This window comes from Triticum dicoccoides, chromosome 6B, assembly GCF_002162155.2.
Source record: "Triticum dicoccoides isolate Atlit2015 ecotype Zavitan chromosome 6B, WEW_v2.0, whole genome shotgun sequence".
NCBI lineage: Eukaryota > Viridiplantae > Streptophyta > Magnoliopsida > Poales > Poaceae > Triticum > Triticum dicoccoides.
This window is the reverse complement of record NC_041391.1, coordinates 521,247,849-521,260,248: the sequence shown is the minus strand read 5'-3', so window position 1 is coordinate 521,260,248 and position 12,400 is coordinate 521,247,849. Positions and strand designations below refer to the sequence as shown.

At 47.4% G+C, this 12,400-nt stretch overlaps 1 protein-coding gene across 1 annotated transcript; it reads left to right on the top strand.

Moving 5' to 3' along the window:
* Nucleotides 1-579: 579 nt before the first annotated feature.
* Nucleotides 580-2,841, top strand: LOC119324496 (39S ribosomal protein L18, mitochondrial-like). Its single transcript, XM_037598286.1, has 2 exons — nt 580-1,220; nt 2,468-2,841. Exon 1 carries the CDS (start codon nt 663-665, stop codon nt 1,218-1,220), a length of 558 nt encoding a protein of 185 aa, XP_037454183.1. The 5' UTR covers nt 580-662; the 3' UTR covers nt 2,468-2,841.
* Nucleotides 2,842-12,400: the final 9,559 nt, after the last annotated feature.

Sequence of the window (12,400 nt, the reverse complement as noted above, 5' to 3'; positions counted from 1 at the left end):
ATGAAGATGTCGTTGAAGATCTCGCCAACATCTTCTGAGCTTCACGTGATGAGGATGCAGCGCGCGACAATGAAGAGGAGGAGGAAGAATCGTCTTAAGAGGAGCCCGGTGAGTCGGAGGAAGACGAGGACGAGGCTTGATTGTTGTGCCTTTCGTTTGTGTCATGAACTTGGTTTGCATTTTAAACTTGATTGGATAATGTTGTGGGCATGAATTTGAACTTGTGGGCATGAAATTTTAGTCAAAAACTTGTATGTATGATTAAAATTATATGCCATGTCTTTGTTTTGTGATATGTGAAATTCATTTTGTGTTTAAAATGCAACAAATGACATGCGTCGGCTGCTCCTGCGCGCTGCATTTTAGCGCGCTGGTGAAGCTACGCGCGCGCTGCATTTTTTCGCGGCTGATGAAAACAACGCTGCAAACTAGTTTTTAGCGCGTCGCGCATTGGGCGACGGTTGGAGAAGCTCTAAGGTCGAGAATATAAAGTGGACTTATCTCGAAAATTGCGAAGTTGAGGTATCGGGCGTGTCATTTACACCCTTTTTGGGCTCTTCCAGTGGACGAGCATTTGGGCCCAGTATTGGATAAGGCGGCCTTCGGCTAGCTAAATCCCCACTCCTGCCATCCGCTCTTGCCCGGCTTCTCCCCACGCTCCCATGGCCGCCGTTTACCCCACCACGGCCGCCCTCCCAGCGCGCCACTCCCCTCCTTCCTTCCTCCGGCCGTCGTACCTGTCGTGGTCCGCCTCCATCACCCAGCACCGCGTCCCCTTCTCACCGCGCCTCGCTCTCTCGCCGCCACCGGCGGCCAATCGGCGGTCGTTCGTGATCCGAGCGGCTTGGACGCGGCGGTCGCGCGGCGAGTTGGACAAGAGCCCGAACCGCAAGTCGTGGAAGCAGCGCACGGACATGTACATGCGCCCGTTCCTGCTCAACGTCTTCTTCTCCAAGCGCTTCGTCCACGCCAAGGTCATGCACCGGGGCACCAGCAAGGTCATCGCCGTCGCCACCACCAACGCCAAGGACCTCAGGACCACGCTGCCGTCCCTCATAGACGACAACGCCTGCAGGACCATCGGTCGTCTCATAGCCGAGAGGTCCATGGACGCCGATGTCTTCGCAATGGCGTACGAGCCCAAGAAGAATGAGAGGATCGAGGGGAAGCTCGGGATTGTCATCGACACCATTAAGGAGTATGGCATCATCTTTGCATAGGCAAGTTCCAGTGTAGGAGAAGAAACAGTTGTTATGTGGAGTATTTCTTTAGTTTGATCCATGTAGCTGTTTTTGTTCAGCTTATCTTATACTGATGGTGATGATCTAGTAATAGCTTCTTCTGCTGTGCTGTTTGTCTTTTTATATTGGTGTTGCAATGCTATTTTAGTTGTAAAATTTCATAGGATATCCTTGGTTAGATTGTCCAGTGCGCAATATTATAGGGAAATGTTCATTGAAAACGCTAGTAAAACCCAGTTGACTAAATGCAAATCTTGCTGGAGCTATCCGATTTTGTCAAGTCTAATGTGGATGTGGGCAGATAATAACATTAAGCAGAACTATAACGAGCAAGTTATGGATCTGAACTGTTTAGGAGTAACGAGTAAATATCAGAAAGTACATTAAGCCTGAGTACATGTTTTTACCATGCTATTGTTGTTACTCATATTATATACTCCCTCCGTCCCGAAATACTTGTCGGAGAGATGGATAAAATTGGATGCATCTATAACTAAAATACGTCTAGATTCATCTATTTTTTCGACAAGTATTTCCGGACGGAGGGAGTACAAGTATAAGGAACATGTGGATTTGCAAGGAAATTAGAGATGCACACAAGTACTCCCTCCGTCCGGAAATACTTGTCCTCAAAATGGATAAAATGAATGTATCTATAACTAAAATGTGGCTTAGTAAGGTTGTATGTCTTTCAGCTTTATTTAGTTATCAGAAAATCGGTGAATGATTTCCATTGTTGTTTATGGTCTTCAAATTATAACTGAATGATTCAGACGTTGAGAGTTTTATTGCACGGCAACTATGTTCACTGTTGGTTAGCTGAAGTGCTGTCTCTCGTGTTCATCAAAATTATGTGTGTGGAACTGGAAGAAAGCGTATGGAACAATATGAAATTATCGAAGGCAATGATAAGGCGCTCCTCCTGTCTATATGAAACAAATGGTAGGTCCTTACTATGCTAGTACTTTTTGACTGCCTAAGTTTATCCATGTACTGGACAGTTAGTATTCAGTTATGTCTTGTGGCTCGTGTTTCATTCTACCAAGTTGAAATGTTTTCTCACGGGCTAGTGATTACAATTATCTGCCTACCAAGTCATCACCTGTGCTGATCCTACAAGAAATTTGACTTGTTTCTCCACAAGTTGCCCCAGTTGGTAAATGTCATGCTTTAGTGCTGAAACTAGCACTTTGACTAATTTCGGTACCATCTTGTCATATTTGCAGTGCACAGACACTATCCTGATTTGGAGCTTTCCTGCTTGGATGAAAGTACTTTCATCCTTGTGGAATTTTTGTTCAGAAGGAGCTTTTGCTGCTGTGCAGTATTTTGAAAGGTCACTGTGCTAGTAGTCAGCATGAACAAATGTCCCAGTTCCCTAATCTCCAAATTCATGTTAAGGAATCATGGCTGGTGAAACCTGCTCCCTGCTAGCTCATTTGTCTGAACTTTGCAGCCTCAGCACACTGGGCTGCCACCAATGCTGCTGCAGACGCAGTTTCAGCTGGGATCTTCTTGTCATCTCTTCCCTACTACTCCCTCAGTTCCACAATATAAGATTGTTTTTCAAGCTAATAATAATCATTAGCTTGTCTTTCGACTTGGTTGACTCAAACTTGTAATTTCCACTGATGTCTGATGCCTGCAACTATGGTAGCCAGTCTTGCAACTGGGAGGGGATGCAGCATCCTGGCAGTTTGGAGACCAAGAGAAGAAGTCGAGGATTCCCTAAAACCAAATTTGAGGATAAATAGCAGAAATGTTGTTACATTCCGGTCCTATCAGAGCATCTCCAACTGGAATGAGCTAATTTGGCCCCCACTTGGCCGTGAACAAGTCCGAACAGTGTTCAGGCATGTCCACTCTAAACCACCATTTGTCTGTATACACATTTGTGTCCCTACAAATTGCACAAGCATGTGATTGATGGAGATGAAGAGAGAAGAATGGGAGAAAATGGTCCGGGGTGGGCCGGTTATGACGTGGTGGGCTTTCTAGACATGGTAAAAAAAATGCTATTTCCTCCCCGGATATGAGCCGGGTTTGGGGGTTTGTGGATGTTCGGACAAATGGGGGGTGGGGCGGATTTGGGGGCCTCTCTGTGGTTCTCTTCGTGCTTATCTACACTGAATTTTGCCGTCAAGATCCCTGTGGCTGGCAGCTCCTTCGCGTACCTCCGTGTCAAGCTGGGCGTCATCGTGGATTTCGTGCCCACGGCCAACGACACCTGCCTGCCGCCCACGACTGACGACCTCGTGGTGCTTGCCAAGCCGCTGCAACCGGTCGTTGCCTTCATCTCTAACTCCGGTGGGCAACATGGTGGTGCATGTCTATATTGTTCGATGAAATGCTTGAGAGATAAAGGGGCTTGAGAGAGAGAGAGGACTGGGGGATTTGGGGGCCTCTCTGTGGTTCTCTTCGTGCTTATCTATACTGAGGCCTCCTTTGGTTCATAGGGTAGGAAAATCATAGACATAGAAAAGTCATAGGAAATAAGATGACATGCATCTCAAATCCTATGAGTAGCAATAGGAAAAGGGATGTCCTTTGATTCACATCATAGGATTTTTTTCATTGAGTCTAGGCTAATGTTTATTTTCCTATGAAATGTGGAGGATAGGAAGAATTCCTCCATAGGCATAGGATTTCATTCCTACAAAACCAAAGGGCTCTCAAGGAATTTTTCCTTTCAAAATCCTATCCTATGAAATTCCTACAAAATTCCTTCAAACCAAAGGAGGCCTGAATTTCGCCGTCAAGATCCCTGTGGCTGGCAGCTCCTTCGCGTACCTCCGTGTCAAGCTGGGCGTCATAGCGGATTTCGTGCCCACGGCCAACGACACCTGCCTGCCGCCCACGGCTGACGACCTTGTGGTGCTTGCCAAGCCGCCGCAGCCGATCGTTGCCTTCATCTCTAACTCCGGTGGGCAGCATGGTGGTGCATGTCTATATTGTTCGATGAAATGCTTGAGAGATAAAGGGGCTTGAGAGAGAGGACTGTTGATGATGACATGTGGGCCTGGCGGTCTAGTGGTCAACCAAACAGAGTTGACCTTGTGGTGCCACGTGGACCTGACTGGGGCCATCGTTGTCATAATGCCCAGTCGGACACTAACTCGAAGTGGTAGTTTTTAAGGCAAAAGTTGAATAATGATAGTTTTAGGGGCGTTTTTTAGGGAATACCATCATGGCTTACTTTATTGATTTGGCATAATGATTACATTGTTTGCGAGGGCAAAAACAAGAAAGTTAGGAGGTTCATCAACCCAATTACAAGATACATTATTATCAAAAGCAAATTTAACTAAACTATGGGCAACCTCATTCACCTCTCGCACACAATGAAGATAATGAACCGAGCCTATCATCCCAGCCATGATGAAGCATTTTCCATAGATCGTCGATGCTTCATTCCAGATACTTTCCTGACCCGTGCACGCAGAAATAACTTCCATAGAGTCAGATTCAATTTCTATGGAATGGAACCCCAGTGAGTTTGCTAGTGCCGGCCGGACCCTCTTTCATTGCCATTGATTCTGTTGTATGAACATCAGTAACGTGGGGAGTTTGAGAACATGCCGCCGCCAAGAAAACACCACTAGCATCTCTGTTAACGGCTCCAGTCGATCCTTTTCCCTCGTCAACATGAAAAGATGCATCCACATTGACTTTAACTGTTTTGTGGGAAGGTCTCTTCCACTTCATCCTTGTTCGATCAATAGAGATATTCCTTGCATTTCTTGGTCTATGGTGATTTAGACATATGGCTCGAACCGCCATCGCCCATCTAATTGTATTAGGAGTTTGATCATGGTGAGTTTGCTCCCGCCGCATCCATCAGAGATACCAGCAAGTCGTTGAGATCCCCTCCTTGACTCCTATACTTGGCATATTTGGCATGGGGCTGTCCGGGAGGTGTAAAATGCCAGTTCACATTCAAATAGCAGGTGCAAGACATCTTCCGCGCCCTCTGAACATATGTGACATTGTCCAATACTGCAACATGTCTATTTGCCAGAATTGTTTTTCTTTTCCTGATAGTTTTGGGGGCGGTTGCCTGAATTGTGGTAGTTTTGCGTTATATGCTCAACTGATCGCATACAACTGGCTACTTTATAACTTGTCCACAACGGTGGACGACTAGTTCAACTACAACACCTTGGTCTGCATGGCTGCGAATAACGTGATCAATGCGGCCATGGCGACCAAGACGTATGCTCTCTTCATCTTGGTGTTGGTACATCTACTGATCGATAGATGTGCTAGATACATGTTCAACTGTCGCGTGTCTATTTGCATATGCTAGTTAATTCTGGTAAGGGGTAAGCTTGTGTCATGATGCTATTCTGGATTTAAATAACGGAGATTACTAATTATCACAACACATATGTTGCACTCAGTAAAGAAAAAGTCACAGTACAGGTGTGGATTGACTAGGCACCATGCATGCATGGGTCTGTTTTTAGCTACTCCCTGAAGCTTCGCACGCCTGGTGGAGCAGGGAACAGAGACGCCGTACGTGGCTTTCTGCATTGACCGTGCCAACGGTTAGCTCATATATATGGGATAAGATAAAAACATGTCTGGGCGGGCCATCCACATTTAGCCCCCCACCACATGCAAGTACTGAAGAATGAAGATAGTGCTGGCTGCTGGTACTATTAATTTCAGAGAGCCAAGATAAGAAACACCTTGCCTGGTCAACCAACGATCAACCCCAGCTAATTAGATAGGAATATATATGACGGTGACGCATGCATGCCCGGCGCCACTCCGCGGCAGCGTTGTCACAATCTGGCCATGAGTGACACTACGCTATCTCGACGGCACTGCAATAAGTCGTCTTTTCTTTCCTTTTCTTTTCGTGAGGATGATGATTTTTTATGTTTGCTTCTATGTCGAAGAACACGAGCTGAAGCGTCTGATACCTGCAGTCTGCTAGAATTTGCATCAACATATTTTATGCACAACTAGGCCGTCAGGTACGTAAAGACCGATTCCTTGAGAGTAGACAAAGATGCAGAATGGCCGTTTTGCTCGTGTATATAGCACCGATCCGATCCGAGATCCGTGAGAAAGAGTTGCCACCACTCTGATCTTTCTACGGTCGGTGTTGGGATTGAACAAATCAGCTGCCTGCGCTCGTCGCGCGGGCACAAGCCAGGAACCTGCCCCAGAACGAGAGTTCTTCATGCACACGCGTGCTGAGCTCTCACCACGTACGGAGACACGACCGCCCGGGGTCGAGCTAGCACAAGAAACCCACGGGCGGAAGCTATCTAGCGCCGCAACATTTCCACGCGTGCGACGTGACGATCGCCTGGCAGTAATTTTCTGCACTCCCGCCTACGTCTCTATACGAAAGACACTGTTCGTCGCGCCCGTTCCACCGTAGCCAAGACTATATTGCTCAGGACTTGTACTAGAAATGTTGGAAGAGTGTGCGTGAGAGTGACACACGTCGGTCGCCGGAAGGTTCCGCCGCCGCTGAAGCGTACGTACGTGGAGGCAGGCAAGATCGCGCGCTGATCATCTTCACGCACACGCAAAATTCAGTTCCATCGCGGCCCGTGTCGGGGGCACCGGGGCAGCCGTTGCGCCATTCGCCTGCGCTGCGTGCGTGCGTGCGCGCACACGCATGCAGCCGATCGAGGACGGACGGACACGGCTCTAACGAATGGAACGGCCTCTGGATCATGGCGAGCTACCAAGTACGAGTGGCGCAGCTCCTGCAAGACGTCTTTCTCGTCGGTTTAATTGCGTGGAATGGATATTGGGTCGTCGTCTCCAGGCAGCTACTTGGCCGTTTTTTTTTTTGAGCTGCAGCTACTTGGCCATTTATCGCAGACAATAGAGACCAAAATGAGCAAGTAATCCCGAAAGACTATATATATATATGGTGTAGTAATACGCACGTCGGCACGTGCCGCCTCACCTCTACTTAGTACACTCCGTACATCCAAGGGCAGAAGACCGAAACATGTCGTTTAGCTCGACGAACCCGAAGACAAGGGTGCTCTCTCGCCCCGAGCAGAGAGGGCGAGCATGGAGGAAGCCATGGACAAGTTAGATCTCACCGAAGAGGAGGCAACACCACTGGTTCTGGACGACGATGACAGCGGGTCAAGGCAATTTTGGGCGATCGCAGGCAAGGTCTTGCACCGGAACTTACTGCATATCCAGACGATCGCCAATGCGTTGCGCCCGGCATGGGGAAACCCTAGAGGATTGGTGTTCCGCCCGGCGGGTGAGAACATGTTCATAGCAGAGTTTGAGTCCCAACGTGATCGCGATCGCGTATGGGAGGGATCGCCGTGGCATATAAGTAAGCACGCAGTTGTTCTCACGGAATTCAAAGAGTGTATGCGGCCATCTGAGCTGCAGTTTGAGAAACTTTAGATTTGGGACAATTTGGGTCAGGATCCCAAATCTGCCTTTCAATTTGCGGAATGATGCGAGGGGAAAAGCAGTGGCCAAACAAATTGATAAGAACGCATCCTCAATGCAATTCGACCCTGTTGGTGGGTACCTTCGAGCTAGGGTTACTATTGATGTAAGGAAACCTCTACGCAGGTGGATCTTAATTGATTCTGCAGCAAGAGGTAGGAGGGACTGGTATGATATTCAGTATGAGCAAGTACCAAATTTATGTTTCTCATGCAGGCGACTGGGACATTCTGACCTTCATTGTCCGACTCCTGGCTCGCGTGATGAAAACGGGGAGCTACCTTTTAAATCAAGCCTGAGAGCGCCAGAGGAGAAGAGAAAAGGGTGTATCTAATGATAGCTCGTTGATAACCCACAAGTGCAGGAGATCGCAACAACTTTTGAGGGTAAAGTATTCAACCCAAATTTATTGATTCGACACAAGGGGAGCCAAAGAATATTCTTGAGTATTAGCAGTCGAGTTGTCAATTCAACCACACCTGGATAACTTAGTATCTGCAGCAAAGTATTTAGTAGCAAAGTAGTATGATAGTAATGGTAACGGTGGCAAAAGGTAAAGATAGTAGTAGCAATATTTTTGGTGTTTTGTAGTAGTTGTAACAGCAGCAACAGAAAAGTAAATAAGCGAAGAACAATATGTGAAAAGCTCGTAGGCAATGGATCAGTGACGGATAATTATGCCGGATGCGATTCCTCATGTAATAGCTATAACATGGGGTGACACAGAACTAGCTCCAGTTCATCAATGTAATGTAGGCATGTATTCCGTAAATAGTCATACATGTTGGGGAATGTTGCAGAAAATAAAAAAATTCTACGCTTCACCAAGATCAATCTATGGAGTCATCTAGCAACGAGAGAGAGGAGTGCATCTACATACCCTTGTAGATCGCGAGTGGAAGCGTTCAAGAGAACAGGGTTGAGGGAGTCGTACTCGTCGTGATCCAAATCACCGGAGATCCTAGCGCCGAACGGACGGCACCTCCGCGTTCAACACACGTACGGTTGTGAAGACGTCTCCTCCTTCTTGATCCAGCAAGGGGGAGGGAGAGGTTGATGGAGATCCAGCAGCACAACGGCGTGGTGGTGGAAGTAGCGGTGATCTCGGCAGGGCTTCGCCAAGCTCAGCGAGAGGGAGAGGTGGTGCGGAGGGAGAGGGAGGCGCCAGGAGCAGGAGTGCGCAACCCTCCCTCCCCCCTCTTTATATAGGGGCCCTGGGGGGGGGGCGCCGGCCCCCTAGAGATTGGATCTCAAGGGGGGGCAGCCAAGGGGGTGGCTTGCCCCCCAAGCCAAGTGCCCCCCCCCCACCCCTAGGGTTTCCAACCCTAGGCGCAGGGGGGCCCAAGGGGGGCGCACCAGCCCACCAGGGGCTGGTTCCCTTCCCGACTTCAGCCCATGGGGCCCTCCGGGATAGGTGGCCCCACCCGGTGGACCCCCGGGACCCTTCCGGTGGTCCCGGTATAATACCGGTGACCCCCGAAACTTTCCTGCTGGCCGAAACTGGACTTCCTATATACAATTCTTTACCTCCGGACCATTCTGAAACTCCTCGTGACGTCCGAGATCTCATCCGGGACTCCGAACAACTTTCCGGTTACCGCATACTAATATCTCTACAACCCTAGCGTCACCGAACCTTAAGTGTGTAGACCCTACGGGTTCGGGAGATATGCAGACATGACCGAGACGACTCTCCGGTCAATAACCAACAACGGGATCTGGATACCCATGTTGGCTCCCACATGCTCCTCGATGATCTCATCGGATGAACCACGATGTCGAGGATTCAAGTAATCCCGTATACAATTCCCTTTGTCAATCGGTACGTTACTTGCCCGAGATTCGATTGTCGGTATCCCAATACCTCGGTCAATCACGTTACCGGCAAGTCACTTTACTCGTACCGTAATGCATAATCCCGTGACCAAACACTTGGTCACATTGAGCTCATTATGATGATGCATTACCGAGTGGGCCCAGAGATACCTCTCCGTCATACGGAGTGACAAATCCCAGTCTTGATCCGTGTCAACCCAACAGATACTTTCGGGGATACCTGTAGTATACCTTTATAGTCACCCAGTTACATTGTGACGTTTGGTACACCCAAAGCACTCCTACGGTATCCGGGAGTTACACGATCTCATGGTCTAAGGAAATGATACTTGACATTGGAAAAGCTCTAGCAAACGAACTACACGATCTTGTGCTATGCTTAGGATTGGGTCTTGTCCGTCACATCATTCTCCTAATGATGTGATCCCGTTATCAACGACATCCAATGTCCATAGTCAGGAAACCATGACTATCTGTTGATCAACGAGCTAGTCAACTGAGGTTTACTAGGGATATGCCGTGGTCTATTTATTCACACATGTATTACGATTTCTGGATAACACAATTGTAGCATGAATAATAGACAATTATCATGAACAAGGAAATATAATAATAATCATATTATTATTGCCTCTAGGGCATATTTCCAATAGTCTCCCACTTGCACTAGAGTCAATAATCTAGTTACATTGTGATGAATCGAACACCCATAGAGTTCTGGTGTTGATCATGTTTTGCTCGCGGAAGAGGTTTAGTCAACGGATCTGCGACATTCAGATCCGTATGCACTTTGCCAATATCTATGTTTCCATCTTGAACATTTTCACGAATGGAGTTGAAGTGATGCTTGATGTGCCTGGTCTTCTTGTGAAACCTGGGCTCCTTGGCAAGGGCAATAGCTCCAGTGTTGTCACAGAAGAGGGTGACTGGCCCCGACACATTGGGTATGACTCCTAGATCGGTGATGAACTCCTTCATCCAGATTGCTTCATGCGCTGCCTCCGAGGCTGCCATGTACTCCGCTTCACACGTAGATCCCGCCACGACGCTCTGCTTGCAACTGCACCAGCTTACTGCCCCTCCATTCAAAATATACATGTATCCGGTTTGTGACTTAGAGTCATCCAGATCTGTGTCGAAGCTAGCATCGACGTAACCCTTTACGACGAGCCCTTCGTCACCTCCATAAACGAGAAACATATCCTTAGTCCTTTTTAGGTACTTCAGGATATTCTTGACCGCTGTCCAGTGTTCCATGCCGGGATTACTTTGGTACCTTCCTACCAAACTTGCGGCAAGATTTACATCAGGTCTGGTGCACAGCATGGCATACATGATAGACCCTATGGCTGAGGCATAGGGGACGACACTCATCTGTTCTCTATCTTCTGCCGTGGTCAGACATTGAGCCGAGCTCAATTTCACACCTTGCAACACAGGCAAGAACCCCTTCTTGGACAGATCCATATCGAACTTCTTCAATATCTTATCAAGGTATGTGCTTTGTGAAAGACCTATGAGGCGTCTCGATCTATCTCTATAGATCTTGATGCCTAATATGTAAGCAGCTTCTCCAAGGTCCTTCATTGAAAAACACTTATTCAAGTAGGCCTTAATGCTGTCCAAAAGTTCTATATCATTTCCCATCAAAAGTATGTCATCCACATATAATATGAGAAATGCTATAGAGCTCCCACTCACTTTCTTGTAAACGCAGGCTTCTCCATAAGTCTGCATAAACCCAAACGCTTTGAACATCTCATCAAAGAGAATGTTCCAACTCTGAGATGCTTGCACCAGCCCATACATGGATCGCTGGAGCTTGCATACCTTGTTAGCATTCTCAGGATCGACAAAACCTTCCGGCTACATCATATACAGTTCTTCCTTAAGATAGCCGTTAAGGAATGCTGTTTTGACGTCCATTTGCCATATCTCATAATCATAGTATGCGGCAATTGCTAACATGATTCGGACGGACTTCAGCTTTGCTACGGGAGAGAAAGTCTCATCGTAGTCAACCCCTTGAATTTGCTGATAACCCTTAGCGACAAGTCGAGCTTTATAGATGGTAACATTACCATACGCGTCCGTCTTCTTCTTAAAGATCCATTTATTTTCTATCGCTCGCCGATCATCGGGCAAGTCTGTCAAAGTCCATACTTTGTTTTCATACATGGATCCTATCTTGGATTGCATGGCTTCAAGCCATTTGTTGGAATCTGGGCCCGCCATCGCTTCTTCATAGTTCAAAGGTTCACCGTTGTCTAACAACATGATTTCCAGGACAGGGTTGCCATACCACTCTGGTGTGGAACGTGTCCTTGTGGGCCTACGAAGTTCAGTAGCAACTTGATCCGAAGTACCTTGATCATCATCATTAATTTCCTCTCCAGTCGGTGTATGCACCACAGGAACATTTTCCTGAGCTGCACTACTTTCCGGTTCAAGAGGTAGTACTTCATCGAGTTCTACTTTCCTCCCACTTACTTCTTTGAGAGAAACTCTTTCTCCAGAAAGGACCCGTTCTTGGCAACAAAGATCTTGCCTTCGGATCTAAGGTAGAAGGTATACCCAATGGTTTCCTTAGGGTATCCTATGAAGACGCATTTTTCCGACTTGGTTTCGAGCTTTTCAGGTTGAAGTTTCTTGACATAAGCATCGCATCCCCAAACTTTTAGAAACGACAGCTTAGGTTTCTTCCCAAACCATAATTCATATGGTGTCGTCTCAACGGATTTAAACGGTGCCCTATTTAAAGTGAATGTAGCTGTCTCTAGAGCGTATCCCCAAAATGATAGCGGTAAATCGGTGAGTGACATCATAGATCGCACCATATCCAATAGAGTGCGATTACGACGTTCGGACACACCGTT

Excerpts from the sequence above, each read along its gene's own strand:
- LOC119324496 (XM_037598286.1), top strand. The coding sequence starts at position 663 with ATGGCCGCCGTTTACCCCACCACGGCCGCCCTCCCAGCGCGCCACTCC.